General features: G+C 48.7%; 1 protein-coding gene across 2 annotated transcripts in view; it reads left to right on the forward strand.

Annotated features, from left to right (window-relative positions):
- Positions 1–19,041, forward strand: part of nfixb (nuclear factor I/Xb) — a 95,147-nt gene that overhangs the window by 63,920 nt on the left and 12,186 nt on the right. For both annotated transcript variants that reach the window (XM_068750357.1, XM_068750355.1), the window contains exons 3-8: positions 10,318–10,383; positions 11,991–12,065; positions 12,759–12,879; positions 13,135–13,170; positions 13,655–13,785; positions 15,444–15,518. In XM_068750357.1, the coding sequence (XP_068606458.1) occupies positions 10,318–10,383; positions 11,991–12,065; positions 12,759–12,879; positions 13,135–13,170; positions 13,655–13,785; positions 15,444–15,518 (504 nt within the window). The remainder of the gene's footprint in view (positions 1–10,317; positions 10,384–11,990; positions 12,066–12,758; positions 12,880–13,134; positions 13,171–13,654; positions 13,786–15,443; positions 15,519–19,041) is intronic.

The following is a 19,041-nucleotide window of genomic DNA, read 5'->3' on the forward strand; positions in this document are numbered from 1 at the left end:
TACAGGCCGGCTTTATGTGTTTGTGTGGAGCTTTACTGCCTCATAAAGCATGTCCTCCACGCACAAGAGAGATTTGGGAGCATTATTTGCTAGTTTGAAACCCAAAATAAATGGTGAGTGTTTTCTGGTTCAGGCTGGGTTGGGCCAGATCGGACTGGGTCGGACCGGGTCGGGCTGAAGGGTTGTGATACCAGCAGCGTTGTCCTGTAAGTTGAAGAACATTTTGCTTGAGGGTCATTTCAACCCCGAGAATTAATAATATTTTTTTTGGTTTATATCACTGCTACATAATATTTCTGCTGCAGGATAAGGAGATGAGTCTACGATGTTACTGTAGAGCCGTCACTCTGTAAAACATTGCGAAAGCAGACGATACAAAGACTCACATCTCATCGACACTTGTAAAAGTCTAATCCTTCATCCTTATCCTCGAGTTTATTCCAGCATCTGGTCGTTGTTTCGATTCCGACTCTGGTTTTATTGGCATAAATATCCCGTCTTCCTGTTGTATCAGTTATCTACTGTCCAACCTGTCTTTATAAAGTACTGCACGAATAAAAAGAACATGTATTTACACTTGTGTAGTGTTTGATCTCACTCAACATAAACATTCCATCTATATGGTATATATTGAATTTCTACTTTTCATGTGCGTCTTTAAATGCGCGCCAGTTGTTTTGCACAGTTTCGGGCTGCAAATCCAAGATGCTAATGTTGACTGAAAATGCAGGCACTTCCAGTGAAGTTTGTCACATTGAAAATAGTAATTATATTTTTGTCTCGTAGAAACTGAAGCAATTAGCGCAGCTTTAAGTCCCCTTATTATTCCAGATTATATGACCGTTTGTACTAAAACATCTGACTGTGTGTCGGGCGTCTGGGGAGCCTGAGCCATTGTCCAGTTTGGAAGTGTAGTAAGGATCCCTCCAGATGTGTCCAGCGGGCAGAGCGCTGATGAGGCTCTCCGCCTGTCCGGCCCCTCTGGCTGCGATAGAGGGACCTCTTAGGGAGCCTGTCCCCCTCTAGCTGCGATAGAGGGACCTCTTAGGGAACCTGTCCGGCCCTTCTGGCTGCTATAGAGGGACCTCTTAGGGAGCCTGTCAGACCCCTCTGGCTGCGATAGAGGGACCTCTTAGGGAGCCTGTCCGGCCCCTCTGGCTGCTATAGAGGGACCTCTTAGGGAGCCTGTCAGACCCCTCTGGCTGCGATAGAGGGACCTCTTAGGGAGCCTGTCCGGCCCCTCTGGCTGCTATAGAGGGACCTCTTAGGGAGCCTGTCCGGCCCCTCTGGCTGCTATAGAGGGACCTCTTAGGGAACCTGTCCGGCCCCTCTGGCTGCTATAGAGGGACCTCTTAGGGAGCCTGTCAGACCCCTCTGGCTGCGATAGAGGGACCTCTTAGGGAGCCTGTCCGGCCCCTCTGGCTGCTATAGAGGGACCTCTTAGGGAGCTTGTCCGGCCCCTCTGGCTGCTATAGAGGGACCTCTTAGGGAGCCTGTCCGGGCCCTCTGGCTGCTATAGAGGGACCTCTTAGGGAGCCTGTCAGACCCCTCTGGCTGCGATAGAGGGACCTCTTAGGGAGCCTGTCCGGCCCCTCTAGCTGCGATAGAGGGACTTCTTAGGGAGCCTGTCCGGGCCCTCTGGCTGCTATAGAGGGACCTCTTAGGGAGCCTGTCCGGCCCCTCTGGCTGCTATAGAGGGACCTCTTAGGGAGCCTGTCAGACCCCTCTGGCTGCGATAGAGGGACCTCTTAGGGAGCCTGTCAGACCCCTCTGGCTGCGATAGAGGGACCTCTTAGGGAGCCTGTCAGACCCCTCTGGCTGCTATAGAGGGACCTCTTAGGGAGCCTGTCCGGCCCCTCTGGCTGCTATAGAGGGACCTCTTAGGGAGCCTGTCAGACCCCTCTGGCTGCGATAGAGGGACCTCTTAGGGAGCCTGTCAGACCCCTCTGGCTGCGATAGAGGGACCTCTTAGGGAGCCTGTCAGACCCCTCTGGCTGCTATAGAGGGACCTCTTAGGGAGCCTGTCCGGCCCCTCTGGCTGCGATAGAGGGACCTCTTAGGGAGCCTGTCCGGCCCCTCTGGCTGCTATATAGGGACCTCTTAGGAGCATGTCCGGCCCCTCTGGCTGCTATAGGCCGGGTCAGAACAGGCTTTACGTTAGTGAGGACGTGTGTGAGACTCTTTTGGATCAAACTGAAAAAGAACTTTAGGATATTTCTGTTGTAGTGAAGCGAGAGCGCCGCCTCTCAGCGGCCGCGGGGTTAGCGTTAGGGCGCCCGCCGCACGCTACCGCCGTACCTCCTCTGCCCTGCCAACAAGTCTCTCTTTTCTTTCTCTCCTTCTTTTATCCTCTCTGCTCACATCTTTTTGGCGAGGCAAACATTCCCACAGCTCTCACAATCCCCCCACCCACCTCCACCCTGCCCCCCGCCTTCAGTCTACCCCCCATATCCTCTGTCTCACTTGCTTCTTCTTTTTGTCTTCTTCTTGTCCTCCAGTTCTCTCCTGTCTGCCGTCCACTCTTCCTTTACTGTCTCTCTCTCTCCCCTGTTCACTGGCAGAGGATGGCATCACATGGTCCCCACTCCCACCTGTGCCCCCCCCCCCCCCCCACACACACACCATGGGAAAGGCAGGAGTAGCCCACAAGGTGGCTCATGTCTTTCAGTGAGAGCTGCGGTGCTGAGCTCTATACGTCTTATCCTGTATGAAACTCAATACACACAAGTCATCAGCAGCTTGAAGCGCGCCGGGCCGCGCCAGAGATCTGGACTGACGGAATGTTTTCCGGCATCTGTTTACTGTGCGTGTCATCGGGTGAGACGGGCCTGCATTTTATTCCCAAGCATGTTTTGTTACTTTGATAAGCGAAGCATTAAAACAAGTGAAATGTTTAAACGGGACACTCAACGTGTCCAATATGAACATTTTCCATCGGATCTTTGTCGCCACAGATATTTTGTGTATATTTCCAGAGTATTGTCTGAAGGGAGATTCGTTTCAACAGTGACCCCCCCCCCCCCCTCCTTATTTTCCCTCCATGCTGAAGCCACGGCGGCGGCTCTGCTGAAATCTTTCCCACTGCTGTGGCTTCGCCTGCAAGAGGCATATTTCTTTAGCATGTGTTGCATCGATATTCCCCGACTGCCAACAAGTGACATCTGCTGGCCAAACGGAGGAACGACGCCTCTCGATGCACATAGACGGGTTGAAACCAGGCGCACAAAGGCCTGGCTCTGATAGACTGTGTTGTGATCAGAGCTACGGGGGGGGAATAGTGTGGAGCTACGTCTCCCCCCCCCCCCCCTTTCCTCCCTCTCTCCCTGTACATCACAGCTCATCAGCATAGGCACAGATAAAAGATAAAAGAAACAGGACGGGAGGGGGGGCACATGCGTGGGCAGCCAGCCAGGCGGGCCCCTCTCCACACAACTCCATCCTTCTACTCCTCTCTCTCCCATGGTTGATTCCCTTTAGCCCCCCCCCCCCCCACCCCCTTTCACCCCCTGGCTCCTCTGCTCTGTGTGGCGTTGGCACAGAGAGGGCGCAGGAGGCACACAGACGGCCACGCAGATGGGCAACGGGCAACGCAGGGCTGCCTCCCCACACCTGCTCCTTGCTGGCACGGCGCTCGGCCCAGGCGGCCATGCATCGCACACAGACACAGATGTGCATCTGACGTGGAATTATCTCTCTCAGTTGCACTTTCCCACCTATAGAGACCCTCGCAGGGAAGCGCGCCGATGCAAATCCTCCCACGAGCTGCTATACATGCTGATGTACATGCATGTTACACATGTCTTTTTAAAAGAAGAGCGGTGTCTCCCTCCCACACGTCACAGATGTTTACACGCTCATCTCCGACTGCGCCTCGACATGTGCTCTCCAGAAATCTGTTGCACATATACGCCATCGCAGGCGTATATAAGACACGACCACACATCCATGGCAACCAGATTATATATTTATAGTCTGACGCCCACACGTTCACACTTCAGCATTACCAGCACAGAAGCACATTTCACGACGAATCCCATCGTCCCGTGTTGCGCTGTCACACGGAGTTACACGGCAGACCCTCAGTGAACTACAAAGAGGTGCGCTATTGTCGTTTTTACACTGAATCATGGTTGTGGAGGCCAAATAAACTTCCCAGGAAGGTGCCAAAAATAGCAGAAGGGAAAATCCATTCTAAAACAGAAAGCCCCCCCCCCCAGTGTTATCCCTCCAGCCTTTGACTCATGAGAGAAAATGAAGCGCACCCTTAATAGGCCTGGCTCCATCTAACCTGAGCAGAGACAGCCGGTGTCAACACAAGTCAAATCCACAGTTGGTCAGGACTCCAGTCCTGACTTTTTTGTTGCAGATTGATGTTCTCTCTTCAGTGAAAGAAGCTCTGATCAGTACATTTAGCTTCCACCTCCTCTCTATGCTTCTACTTTGCATGCTACATATATATATTTTAACTTTTTTTTAATTGTCTTGCATCGCCTTCAGATAAAACGTGTTTTAGATGTGACAGAAACGGAGCTGGGCAGTGAATGAGATGTCATGATGGCAACGGGAAGGACAGACAACAGTGGCTGTGGCTTTTCCACAGTTCCAGCAGGACGACTGCAACCACAGTGGGATTTGATCACACACCCCTCCCCCCCCAAATGCGATGTGATCATCATCAAATGAAGTGAATATGTGAAATGTGAAGTCCCTTTCACTCCTGTGCTCGTCCATCTGAACCTCACGGTGGCCGCAGTGAGCCGGGTCATTCCTGGGACAGCTGTCCCGTACCGTCAACCCTTCCACAGCTGCAGCAGCGGCCAATAAGAAGGGCTGGCTTATAGAGCGGGGTCAGGGCGAGCTTTGCTTGGAGATGATTGAAGTGGGGGGGGGGGGGGGGGCAACGAGTAGTTTTAGAAAACCGGAAAACGAATCTGGGAATGAAAACCGAGGGGGAAGAGGAGGGACGTGGATGAAGTAGGTGTTTAAGGAGGAAGAAAAGAAAAAGGAGGTTAAAATGAAGTCCAATAAAAGAGCTGAGGGAACATCTGTGTGGGATTGCTGTGGGGATTAAGAGGGGTACCAGCGTTTTAAGCGCATTAAAGATTTTTTTTTAAAGGTTAGGATGTTTAGCAACATTCTGATAAACCTCTTAAGCGAAACCCAATTGGGGAGGCTGTTTGGTTTCCTTATCCAGAGGCTGGTGGATCTGCGGTGGGGGGGGTGGGTGGGTGGGGGAATCGAGCGGCGCCTGCTTTTCATCCATCCACCGTCGGCTCGAAGCTCCTTGATTTGTGCTACATTATAGCTAGTAGTTCACAGAGCAATACTATCAGCCCCCCCCCCCCCCCCCCGCCACATCTAAAGAGGTAGGTAGGAGTGCACAGCTGCTGGTGCCCACACACTCCGACATGAATGACCTACACACCACAACTACAGGGCCTTTACAGCATGGCAGGATGAAAGCGAGAGGCAGAGGCGGGCCGGGGACGAGGAGCGAGGGAACAGTGCTGGACTTGTCTGCAGAACTCTGGAGCGGTTGGTGGAAGAGGCCCCCTATCATTTCACTGTGAAGTGAACCGTGTCCGGCGAGCTGTCCTCAAATGACGTCGCCGACGGAGCGAAATGGGACACGGGCTGCGGCTGTAGGGCGAGTCCAAGCTAAGCCGCTGCATGCATTTCGTCGTTTGGCGCCGGCCGGCTCTGTCTGCTATAGAGTCGTCTGCAGCTTCATGCAGCTTCGCCGAGGAAGAGCACGAAGTCGACTTAAAGCGCTTCAACAGCCGCTGCACTTCTCAGCATCGTTTTCTTTCCCGGCAACCTGCCATCCATTGTTAAAGATTGTCTCTCCTTTCTGAGGGTGCAGTCTAACGTCTTAGCGTTCTGTAAATTTACGGGACTAGTTAAAGGCAGATTAAAAAAAAGAATGTTTCTCATATATGCCGTAGAGAATGTGGCCTCACATAAATCCCTGGTGTGCCGTCGGTGAAGTTTGAGCAAGAGTCGCTTTCGGTAGTTTTAATACGTTCACCAAGGCTCAACAGCCTCTTTCATTTTAGGAAGCTGCCCCCTACAGTCTGGTGGATCCGGGTTTTTACTTGGATCTGCACCAAATTGCAAAAATATGGACTTTAAAGATCTGTGCTGTATTCTCAGAGAAAGCGCTGACAGCTGCCCCGGTAAAGAAAGTCGACCCACACCCATATTTAATGAGGTCTTTAATGCAGCCATTACGTTTGAACTAAGGCTGCGTTCACACTGCAGGCCTGAACGCTCAAGTCAGATTTTTTTTCATGAAAGTTCGTCCACATGTCCAATTAAATGCGACTTGTATGTTATCTCCTGAGTGAACGCCATGCAACCCAAAAGTGTGTGGTCGGACGAGGACTCAACAGCGGCGTGTGGCGCTCGGTGTTTGCCGAAGTAAATATGGATGGTAACGGTGGCGCGTATGTGCCGTTTTTCGAGCGGTTGTTTGTTTAAACTATGCTGTGACAATCACACATTTCCATTTAGAAGTAAATGTTAGATTTCTCCTTTTTCCCCGGTTCTTTTATTATATCTCGTGTTGGAGGTGTTTATTCAATAATGAGTCAGGATTATGAAACGAATCAAGTTTACTGAATGTTTTCAGTAAGTACAAAGCTGGTAAGGAAATACAGCGCTGGACTCTTCAACAGACGCGGGAGCGGGACTCTGTAGAAGAGTCCCGAATGTTCTACGGCAGTGATCTTTATAGTGGGCGTCAAAACACCCTCCTCCTGGGATGGGCCGTTAGGGCCCTAACTTATTCCCATCGTGTATCAGTTAACAATGTGATGCTTTATATGTGATTAATCTATGTGTGTGATTATTACCACAAAGTATGTAGAGATAAAGAAACTAAGAGTGTTTGTGCAACCTGTGTATTGTGAGCGTGCATGCATAACTCAAATATCTAACATAAACAACACTGAATTTATGCAGAAATAAATGTCTTTACTCTGAATCTGGTGTAACATCCAGTCTGTTATGCATTGAAACCATTGTTGATGTTGATTTTAGAGTGTGTTGGTCTGAACGTCCCCTTCGCTTAGCGCTCATTAGATTGCAATGGATCTGCTTGTGATCCAGAAACAAACACTCTGATTTGTTTGCTAAATGAGCAAAATAAAAAAAGAGCCTATGTGAGCCGTGTGCACGGCTACGTGGACGTGTGACTCCTTCAGCGCTGGCAAATGGCTGCCTGTGCACCGAGCCACAGAGCATGTGCACGTAGTTTTACATTGAAGTGTCTCTTAAAGATTTCAACTTGCGTGAATGTGCAATGGTATGGTTTGTGTGTGTGTGTGTGTGTGTGTGTAAGTGAGAGAGTGACGTCATTTTCGCCTCAGAGTCGAGTGTACCCATGCAGCCAGTTAATAAATGTTCCCACGGCAGTGTGTGCGTGCGTGTGCGTGCGTGGGCGTGCGTGGGCGTGCGTGTGGGAGGTTGAAACGGGCGGACCCAATGAGCATTGGGTGCAACACCACCTTCATTGTGAAGCTTTTCCTTCTCACCAAAATGATTCCACACATCAGTGGATACAAACACTATTTTATTTTTTCAATTTGTGCAGATTTTCAGATCAAACTAAATTCTAACAATTACCTGCAGTACACTCAATATTTTTTGTTCACTTCTACTTTTACAATTCTAAAATGTATTTTTATGTAATCCTCATTCTCAATGAACGAACTTTTTGTTTTCCTTTCATCTTTTTGTGTGTTTGGAGAGAGTGTACAGCTGCCGTCATCCAGAGATCCATTTCTGCTCAAAGATGAGAATTGGTTGTGAATGTATCTGCGGTGGATTTAACACCTTTAAATGCAGAAGGACTGATATCGTGAAGAGTCACACTCGTCAGGGTAGCGCAGCGGCCGCCGGCGCCAAGAAATAGTCCAACAAAACAGTGGGCTATATCATTCTCTTCATTCAAGCTAATTGCGATGCCAAATGGCGACACATATGCACACACAGACTTCAACAACCTCTCATCATTAGGGACTTTGAATGTGGTCTGCCATCTCTGTTGTCATGACAACCAGGCACCGAATTTTGGCTTGGAAACTGTCACATTGAGCGAAAGAGACTTTCAGAAGGCGAAGCAGCCGAATGCTTTTTAATGGGCGGAGCTCGTAGCGAAGCAACGACGGGGATTGTCTGCCCGAATAAGAAAGGCCTCCGGGTTCACATTTCATGGTCGGAATATTTTTTTTTCCTGATTCTTTCTTCCTGTGTGAGCGCGCCGGAGATCATCCCTCATTTTCACCTTATTGAACGCCTCCAGTCTCTGTAACATGCTAGCAGGCGGGAAATCCAACTCTTGTGCAATTGTCTCGACGGTTTCATCCTCAATCCATTTATGCCGCTTATCTCAGTATTTTTACCTCCAGGACCATTGGGTCGGATGGTGTGACAGAGTCTGCTTTGTGTGTGTGTGTGTGCCGTCAGCTAGCAGGAATGCATGCGTACCGCCAAAGCTAAGATGGCTGCCAAACTCTAAGATGGCTGCCAGGTTTCCACAGAGGGACAGCGCAAGAGAGAAATAGAAGCAGAGACAGAATAAGTGTGAGAGGAATGGAGAGAAAAAGTGGTGAAGATCGACTCACTCCTGCAGAATGAGAGAGGAGAAGAAGAAAACTCGGTCCCGGAGTGTTTCTGCCTCTTCTTTCTGACCCAGAGTGATGAGGCGGTTTTCTTTCTTTTTGCTGTCTTGGTTTTGGCAGAGCAGCGCTGCTGGCAGGTCGAGGGTGGGAGGCCTTGTTTTGGCTGCAGGGGGGCTTTGCTCTGACTCTGGAGACTTGCCCCAGGATGACCTCAAAGCGTTAGCGTGGCGGGGTAATCGGTCTGAGCGCTACACGTCAAGGGTATCAATTAAAATAGCATGAGGTTCATGAAGTGAAGCGTTTGATACCTCTGAGGAGAACGAGAGTAGATAACGCCTCCTTCAGGCTGAACTTAATCATTTAAAGATGGGGGGGGGACAGAAAAAGAAATCAGATCAATACGTCTGTAGCAGTCCAGGTGTGCCCACTCTGCCTCACCAGAAAGGGATTCGGGATGTATCCCTCCCTCCTGGGAGTAGAGGACGCCATCATCTACCTGTAGACTCACCTGGACCAGCCGGCCAGCTCTGATTTGTCATTATTTTTTACCTTTAACACCATCCGGCCGGCTCTGCTGGGTGAGAAGCTGACGGAGATGCAGGTTGGAGCCCCTCTTGTGTCATTGATTACTGATTACCTGACTGGCAGACCGCAGTATGTACGCCTGCAGAGCTGCGTGTCAGACAGTGATCAGTCATACCGGGGCACATCAGGGAACTGTTCTCAGCCCCTTCGTCTTCACCCTCTACACCACAGACTTCAGCTATCGGTCAGAGCCCTGAGTCTGAGTACAAGACTATGGTTAATGACTGCCAAATGGTGTGAGCGGAACCTGTAGCTTAACTTGGCAAAGACAAAGGAACTGGCGGTGGACTTCAGGAGGACAGTCTCCAGTGACTCCGGTTTCCATCCAGGGGGTCAACGTGGACTCAGTGGAGGACTATAAATATCTGGGGGTCTGCCTTGACAATAAACTGGACTGGGCTCGGAGCACTGAAGCCCTTTATAAGAAAGGCCAGAGCCACCTCTATTTCCTGAGGAGGCTCAGCTCCTTCAACATCTGCCGGACGATGCTGAGGATGTTCTATGAGTCTGTGGTCTCTCGTCCTTCCAGTTTGCTGCGGTGTGCTGGGGCAGCATACTGAGGGTTGTAGATGCCTACCCTACTCGGGTAGACTCCGCCTTTGTTCTGTGTCTTTGGTTCGGCTAGGCTCCACTCGTGTGTTCGATCTCTGAAAATCTGTTCGACTTCGGAGTTGTTCGAGAACCGAGGCTCCACCGTATAATTTATTTTTACCACATCAATGTCTGCCAAGTTGTTACTTAACGGGACTTTGTTTAACGACCAAATATTTTCGCGACTGGGTCTTCGGAACGTAACTCCTGTCCCCTGAAGACACTTTTAAAGGCTTTTCTAAAAAGTGTGAAGAAGCGATTTTCCCACAGTGACAGATTCCAGACGTGAGAATATTCGGATTTGCCGTTTTACGACATTCAACTGAAATTCAAACTGAGTGGAACTATGCTCTTATCTTTAATCTCATCCCCCATGTCTGTCTCGCCGTTTCCCATCAGGTTTCTGACGAGGTCCCTCTGGTGCTGTCCTGCCCCCTCACCTTGGGTAATGTCCAAACATCTGTCCACCTGACTAACGCTCTCTCTCTCTCTGTCTCTTCTTTGTTCTTCCTTTCAGAACAATCAGGACAATCAGACAACTCAAACCAGCAAGGAGACACAGATGTCAAGCCCCCACCAAATGGTGAGTTTGCAGGCACCTCCCTGGTGCTCACATGCGTGCATAAACATTCTTACGCTTAAATATCAGAGCAGCGATGCAGGTTCTGAGACGTAACGCACCCGACCCCTGCATGCAGGCCCCTCAGCCTGAGCATTATGGTAAGGAGAGCTGCTGGTACAGTACTGCGGGGGCTGTGCTGGGATTGTGGTGGGCCACTCATAAATCACACTGATGTTATTTGGAAGATGGGAACCACATGGTTGCTGCCTCGCTGAGCACTGACCTCATTGCTGTCCCTGCTGTGGTTAACCCCGGACAGGGCTGGAGCGAGGCAGAGTAGGGGAACGATGAAGGGAGTTAGGGGGGGGGGGGGGGGAATTAAAGAGGCAGGAAGGGTGGGGATGTAAAATTCACTCAACCCCAGAGAACAGGGTGTCCCATGAAGACCTGGACATATTGGACAAAACGTCATATCAGCACAGACGTGCTGGGAGGAGCCTGCAGCGTCTTTACCCTCTTTGTTACTGTAAATGCAGCGTGTGTGATTGGTCCGCTGGTCGTTTGAGAACCAGCTCTGGATAATAGGACATCCTTTATTCCCTCCGCCTCGCCTCGGCGGAGGTTATGTAATGTCTGTCTGTCCGTCCGTCTGTCTGTTAGAAAGATAACTCAAACGGATCTGGATGACATTTTCAGGAAATGTTGGGAATGTGACCAGGAACAGATGATTACATTTTGGGGATGATCCAGAGGAGATCCTGGATTCCTTTGTGAGATTTTCGGTAACATTGCCTTCAAAATTTGTTCCTCAGTGTCTCGGTTGATTACTGACCAATGTTTATGGAATTAGACACAGTCATGTAGGATGGGGTCCTCTGTCTCACCTCCGAATATCATCTGGATCGGATCCAGATTGGAGTCAGTAAAACATATTTTATTTTAACATTGAAAATCCCTTTTACGGATTTCTTTTTCTTCTTCTTCTTCTATGAGAATTTCAGTGCGTCCGGGAAGAAAAAATAAATAAACTAAAAAAAGAGTAACAATAATAAAAATGAAATAAAAAAACTCAGGATCTCAGGCTTGGTGTGTAAAGATACCAAGAACAATTTAGAACCTTTTGATGATTATCCAGGTCCCCATGTGGGCGGTGTAAATGAGCTGCTTGGCGGAGGTCTGCGCTCTCTTGAGTAATTTTCTAGTTTTTGGAAAGTTTTGCTACTTTCTGCCCCGGCAGTACTAATTCAACAATCAATTTGCTTGATTTGATTATTGACATTCAGTAAATTTACGGTTAAAGATTTAGCGTCAGGGATTAAAGATGAGTCTGACCATCAGTCTCCAGAGGAGATGCTCATGAAAGTAAAATGATAATGACGTAAATATCATTGCACATTAAACCATCATCAGTATATAACCAGTCAGACTTGGGTGCGCTTGGATTTTAAACAGTCGTAAGGAGAAACGTGACCAGAGCTTTGGCGTCTTTATCATCCTGGATGACAATCCCGGTTTTCCATGGATGTGTCTTCCAGCTCAGTCCTCATGTGTGTGTGTGTGTGTGTGTGCATTGTTCGGTGTGTGTCGCCGGCCCTCACGCGCCCTCGCCTCTCTCTTTTTTTTCCCAGGCCACTTGAGTTTCCAGGACTGCTTCGTGACTTCGGGCGTGTGGAACGTCGCCGAGCTGGTCCGCGTGTCGCAGAGTGAGTCACGGCTGCACATCAGCTCACCACAATGTGTTTTGAAGTTCTTTGAGGAGATTAGTGGCACTTTTTGAACACATTTGAAAGACGGCCGTCTCCCTTTGAGGCCGGTGGCGTTTAGAAAGTGTTGGCAGGACGTCAGCTGAAGAGTTTTACGCTTGTTTCTGTCGGCCTTTTATTTATTTAACCTTATCTGAAAGGAGTCAAATGTCTTTATCAGTTTTCATTATATTTAATCATCAGTATCCTGATTTTTGTGTGTGTGGAGCTTCCTCAGGGGGTTTTATGTGAAAGAAAGTTGATGTTTTGGTCTAAAACATCAGGTTATTATTAACATTTCAGTCAATCTAGTGGAGCCAAAATCAATATGTTCAGTCACTTTTCTCTTATTTCACCTTTTTGATCACTGTCGGATGAAAAGCAGGTTGAATGATGAAGAGTTTCCGGTCTGGTGATGTCAGATTAAGGAATACTATATCCTGACTTGGAACATGTTTGGATTTGCATATTTATAAAGTCAACCATTAATGTTTCCACATTTTCTCACTTTTCAGTTTGACTTTAAAGTAAACAAAGCGGCTTGATGACTGGAAAAAAACAGAAAAACAGCAAACAAATGAAATATCCTGAGGTAAAATCAAATGTGTGTGTGTGTGTGTGTGCTTGTGTGTGTGTCTCGGTGTGTGTGCTCAGCCCCTGTGGCCACGGCGACCGGCCCTAACTTCTCCCTGGCTGACCTGGACAGCCCAGGCTACTACAACATCAACCAGGTGACCCTGGGGAGGCGTTCCATTACATCCACCCCCTCCACCAGGTACACACACACACACACTCAGGGTGGACCGACTCCTCTACTAACAGCCCTCGTTTCTTAAATCTGCTGTATTCTTTATGCTTATCTCACTTTGCGTTGATTGTGGACTTTCTTTCTTCTCCCTTTTCTTCCTTCCCCACCTCTAACCCGTCTCATCATTCCCGCCGACCTCTCCGTCTTGTGTTTTCATCTCTTTGCCTCCGTTAATTCCTCCTGTCTCCTCCTCCATCCTCGCTCTCTCATATTTTGCTGCAGGACTGAAATGGAGCTTTATGCAAGTCTCCCACGGAGGTAGTTACACTCCTTACAGAATATCTCCCTCGCTGCTAATGCAACAGAGACCCCTCTGCTCTCCCCTCGCTCTCACATTGATATGCGCATGAGGGCACAATGTGTCAAAGCATTTGAAACACTGCACGTTCACCGCACCGTATATAATATCACAGATGTATACGTTTATAGGAATCTGCAGAGAATTCCTAAATAGCGTTCGTGCGCCGTAGCAGCCTCTCGCTACGGCGCGGCATGGCTGACAAAATGCTGCACTGCCATTTATATCGCCGACTTGTGTTGCCTTTAGAACATTTAGAATGTTCTGAAGCGTGACTCCAGAGGGAATGACCCTTATTTTGGACATCAGATGTCCCACAAATATGTGTGGCCTTCATTTAATCCACAAATACTCAGCTGAGAAATGAGCCATCTCTCCAAGTCTTTCTTCTTCCCTATCCTCAAGAACCTCACATTCCTTCTCCTCTCCTTCATGTTGTCTCAGCTCCAACAAGCGCAAGTCCATTGATGACAGTGAGATGGAGAGCCCTGTGGACGATGTCTTCTACTCAGGCCGTTCCCCAGCGGCCGGCAGCAGCTCTCAGTCCAGCGGCTGGCCTAACGATGTGGATGCAGGTAGTCCCGCTGCCCCCCCCCCCTCCCCCCCATATGTTCTCCTGCAGCTGGGCAGAGGTCCACTTCAAGTCAGACTTTCTAAGTTCACAGATACAGATCCATAGCCCGAAGACACCGTCTTTACATTTCATTTTAAAGCCCACGAAAAGGAATACTTCTATTTTTTTTACTGACAGTTGAATTGGACTAAAACGTTTGAAACACTGCAAAAAAAGACAAGAAATAGGTGAAAAGGAACTAGAATCCACCTGCAGCACCTCGAAATCTCGCCTCCATTTGATTTCGTATTTATTTGATCTGTGGCAGAAATGCCAGATGACACGCCGTGGTGTCAACGCCTGTTTCGTGGTCGGGTGCCGTAACATTCTGGGCTCTCGGGTCGTTGCTCCGATTAAACGAGCAAGGCTTAATGTGTTACGTTGTGAGCTTTGGAGGCACTGCTGCATGGATTTAGTCGCCTCAGAACCAGACAAACCGTTTTCAGCCTTCGTGCTCGGGCGAGCCAATCAGCTGCTGGCGTGAGCTTCGCATTGATTGTTCACAGAGGCTGACGTCAGGGTGGTGCCGCGCTTCCCATGTCTTCAGCAAGAACCCATGAGCCTCTAAACGAACATTTACAGGTGAATTTCACACCAACTGACTTGAAATGGACCAAAAGCCACAGCTCACCTGCTTCCCCCCCCCCCCCCTGGACACACCCATCGCCGATGTACTGTTGTTGACTTTTTCTCTCCATCACTCATCCCCATCATCATCATTTCTCTTTTCCATTCACCTGCTCCACCGGCCCCACAGAGGATCCGCATAGGCAAATAGTTTGGGTTGTATTTGTAGAGGTTTTTAGATTTCCCGTCCATCCACCATCATCTGTAGAGAAACATTTGAAAGCCAATTTCCCAGTATCCCTGAGAATCATTTTCACTGGGAGCTAATTCTAGGCCTGTCCTGAATTGTCAAATCTGTCCTAGTGAGGTCACTTAAATGACATGTTACTGCCAACTTTGTCCGTTAAAACCTTTTACTCGAGTGCCGCGCCTCTGTCGGCAGGGTGGAGGCAGCGTCTTTGATAGTTTTATCTCCAAACCTCTGCAAATGAAACTGGAAACTTTCTGCAATCTTACTGAATAAAGATTTGGAAATATTTGTCTTCTTTTTGGCTGAACTGACCCTTTAAATAGGCCGCAAACATGTAACTATTTTTTCCACGTGTGAGATGTATGAGGTGTCAGTGAGAGGAGCAGCAGGGCTAATCATTTTTTCAGTTGTTTCTATGGCATTAGTGCTTCTAAGGTCTTTGGCTAACAGCATTTTAACCGCCATTATGTGGATCAGGCTAAATGCCTTCACGATAGACTTTGCGTGCATCTCTGCGGTTTAGCTTTTGACTTTAGGGATTCTGTTGCACAGATCATTTTAAATGTGTCCTCTACTTCCTGCCATCACTCTCACCATTGCCGCCAGCAGTAAATGACGCAACTGTTTCCTATCGACACTTCCTGTATTCTATGACATTGCAATCCTCCCCCGTTGCCCATTATTGAACAGTCCTTCTTCTCTTTGCCATTCTCTCCATCCTGTATGTCTCTCTTTCTCGGTCTGTTCCGCCCTTCCCCTCTTCCATTGTTGAACTCTTCCCTTTTCCCTGTTTGGCTTTTCAGTGCAGCACCATTTGGCCAGTGTGCAGGAGAGGAAGATTAAGCATGAGAGCGATGGAGTGCAGTTTCCTTACCATGGTTAGACCAACATTAAACATTATACTGTGTACATGTATACTTGCTCTCTTTCAGCCTCAACTCAACATCTTTCTGCTCTTTCCTTAAGTCTGTGTGCCCTTCCCGTGAGCTCCCTGAGCTGTTTTGCATTTTCCATTTGTCCAATTCTCTTCCTCCCTCTCCTCTCTCTTGCTCTCTGGCTGTGCTGCCGCTGGGTGGGGTTGTGTTTCCACCAGATGTCTGCTGTTGTCCATTGTGAATTTACCAAAGCCTTTTGGTAGCCCAGTAGCTCCATAACATCCGCCGCTTGTCTGCCTCAAAGATATAAATCTGTTAAAGAAACCAGGGGGGGTGACGGCATCCGCAGCGCTTTGGTAATCATGAATGACTCCCGTCCTGACAGCCACTGTCTGGGTGTGATTACACACACTATCCAACCCGAAGCCACATTGTTGTGTCACACCACATGAAGAGTTTCTGAGGCGGTGTGAGTTTGTCAGCACCATCTCGCTAAGAGCTTTTGGGTGTTGTAACATTTTTGGTCGTGCCCCGAGAGAGAGAGTGTGTTGAAAGGCGAGGAAGAGGAGGGGTAGCAGCGTTAGTTGCTTCATCCACCCGGCTGTTCAGACAGAGCTGGAGTGTCCCACCTGCCGTAGGTCTGACGTAGGAAAACCAACGTGCGACGAGGCGCTCAGGTGTGTCAAGGCGCCTTCTGTCTCCACTCACTCTGCACACGCATTTACATGTTGCACTCGCACGCACAGTCGCACATGTGCACGACTAAATTCAAGCCTTTTCTCTGATTTGCATTCACACATATCTAAACACACGCGCACACACACACTCCCTAATCTGGAGTGGAGACGCTTTCTGGTCCAGATGGCGCCTCCATGTGTCTACAGCGAAGGGAGCTACTGGGTTACAGCAGACATCTGTTCTGGTGATGGTGGTGACAGTGTTGGGCGTGAGCGATGAGGAGGGGGAGGAGAGGAGAGGAGAGGAGCCCCGCCTCTGCCCGCTCTGGAGGTGATCCTCTACCTGAATGGGGATCCGAGGCGCAGCAGGTGATTGTGTCGTTCGTCATTGAGTCTGCCGGCTCTGGCGCCGCTCTGCTCCGTTTCTCCTTCTGCCTGCTTGCCCCTGCTGCTCTGTGGTGGAAACCACAGCCGACTTCTCCGGGAGGAGGATGTCGTTACCGATGGAGACCTCCGAGCTCGGGATGTCTGGCTGTATCGTTGTTGAGGAAGCGTTTACTCTGTGAGGAGCGAGGCCATCTCTCTCTGTGCTCATTGTTTCTCGCTTACCTGAATGACAAGCTTCTCTCGCTCTCTCTCTCTCTCTCCAGTGTGTGTGTGTGTGTGTGTGTTTTGTGCACATGTTAGTGGACCGGTTCTGTGACAGTTAGAGGGCTTGTATGGTCGCCAGCTTGTTAGCATGGTAAGACTAGACGGCCATGGGAGCAATTGGCTGCCAGTCGGGTTGTGCAGTGTGCCAGGAGTAGGACGCAGAAATAATGTCGAAAGGACGTGTGTGTGTGTGTGTGTGTGTGTGTGTGTGTGTGTGTGTGTGCAGATACACACACACACACACACACACACAGAGATTAAGAGATAGATCAGAGTAACTTCTGTTAGCTTTATCAGACAAAGCTTTCATTGAGCATCTGGGGCTCATTTGCTGCTCCACACTGAGAGGCCTCGCCACACCAGATATATCAGCCTGATACCTCCTAATTAAGGAACATCACAGAGACCAACAGCAATATGTGTCATTTAAGGCGGTCGGTGGGTATTCAGGTCATTGTTATACTTGTGCTGTGGGGGGCCTGCAGTCGTCTCTGTATGTTCCACAGGGGAGCAAGCAGGATTCATAGCAGGGATATATTGAATCCACTCGGCGTCTGGCTTTGGAAACGAGGATTCCTGATTCTCGTCGGGCTCTGCTTTAGATGACCTGTTTAAATGCATCAGGTTACTGGAGGGTTTCCTCATGGAGACTCGCTGACCAGCCACAACGATGAAGGGTAGCTAAATAATAAGAATATTTATCTGAAATAAGCACCTGTTTTGTTTGAGTTCATTATTATTATGAGCATCACACTAAAGGCTAGAATAATGGCAGGTTTCATGTCCTTTAAATAAATAAATAGATAAATATGGTTTTACTTAACCACCAGGCACGAAAAGCTGGGGTTTGAATTATAAACAGGATGTGAAAGTTTTCATCATGTGGTATTACTATTTTAACCTCCAATTCTAAAAGTATTTCAGTGAACATTTGATGAGTTTGAGACCTCCGTCCACTCACAGATTGTGGCGCTGTGGTTTGCCGTGGACAAGAAGTGCACGGCGAGGTTTTCCGGTGGGGAAGGAAGCCGGCGGTGGCTGGAAACTCGAGCGCGAACCAGAACAGCAATGGTGCACGCTGCAAAAGCAAAACAAGCTATAAAGCTGGTTGATCGGTGCAGTCGGGTGATCAGTCCCTGATCTGGGTCCATCACTGCAATCAATAGAAGTATTTATTATAGCATTCTGCGCTGCATCGCGGCAGCAGGTGTGTCCCTTATGCAGCCAATTAAACTGGTTATAATATATGAGACGCCATCGGAGGTAAACTATCACTGCCAGATGTGACTCGTGTTCCGCTGACCGCAGCAAACTGCTCGGGCTTTTTATTTTCTTCAAACTTTGATTTTGCGTTCCGCTGTTCCTCTGCTCTGATTGGTCCGACGCCCTGCTGATTACCTGCAATTCTTCATCACCAGGAGTGATCGATGCACCAAGAATAAAATAGAACCGCTCCATGTTTGACTCTCCAATCGCGTCCCTGGACGCCTGAGGGCTTAGAATCGCACCTCAGGGACACACAAGCTGTCCAAAGCAGTGTCAAATCTCCACTTGAGAATTATTCATCCTGTTGTCTCTTCGTTTTTTTTAATGTAATGAGATTCAAGTCAAAAATACAACATTATCTTCTTTCGCTCCTGTGAAATTGGGTCAACGTCTTCTGGCGCCGCACCTCTGTGTTCCCCCAGGCCCTGCAGGGTTGTGAGAAATGTCTCACATTTTGTATTTATCCTCCTTTTCTTATTCTAGCAGCAAATAACATTTATCTCACCCTGCATATTGTATCCGCTCCTCCCACCCACATGTGTCACATGATGTGCCGAGCGGAACATAAGTGCCGGCGCCCACCTTCTTCTATACTTATCGGGTGCCCACACAAGCACAGCTGCGCCCATGCTGCCTCTGAGCATTGTGGGTAAACAGTGATAAAATATTTCCCAACGTAGCATTTAAAAAAAAGCTTTTCAGAAATGTGTTCTGTTAGACTTTATATGTTTCGCTCATAAAATCTATTTCCACGTCTCTCTGGGACACGTTGAAATTACCCCCGTCTTTATTAGAGTGTATTTGTTTTATACGTGTGAATATTGTCTCCTTTAAGAGTTTACGGGGCTTTTGCCAGCCAAGGTTGTTTATATATTCATTCTGGAGCCAACCAAACATCCACGATGTTTCCGGGCCATGATGAGGACTGCGTC

The sequence above is a fragment of the Brachionichthys hirsutus genome, chromosome 16, assembly GCF_040956055.1.
Source record: "Brachionichthys hirsutus isolate HB-005 chromosome 16, CSIRO-AGI_Bhir_v1, whole genome shotgun sequence".
Classification (NCBI taxonomy): Eukaryota; Metazoa; Chordata; class Actinopteri; order Lophiiformes; family Brachionichthyidae; genus Brachionichthys; species Brachionichthys hirsutus.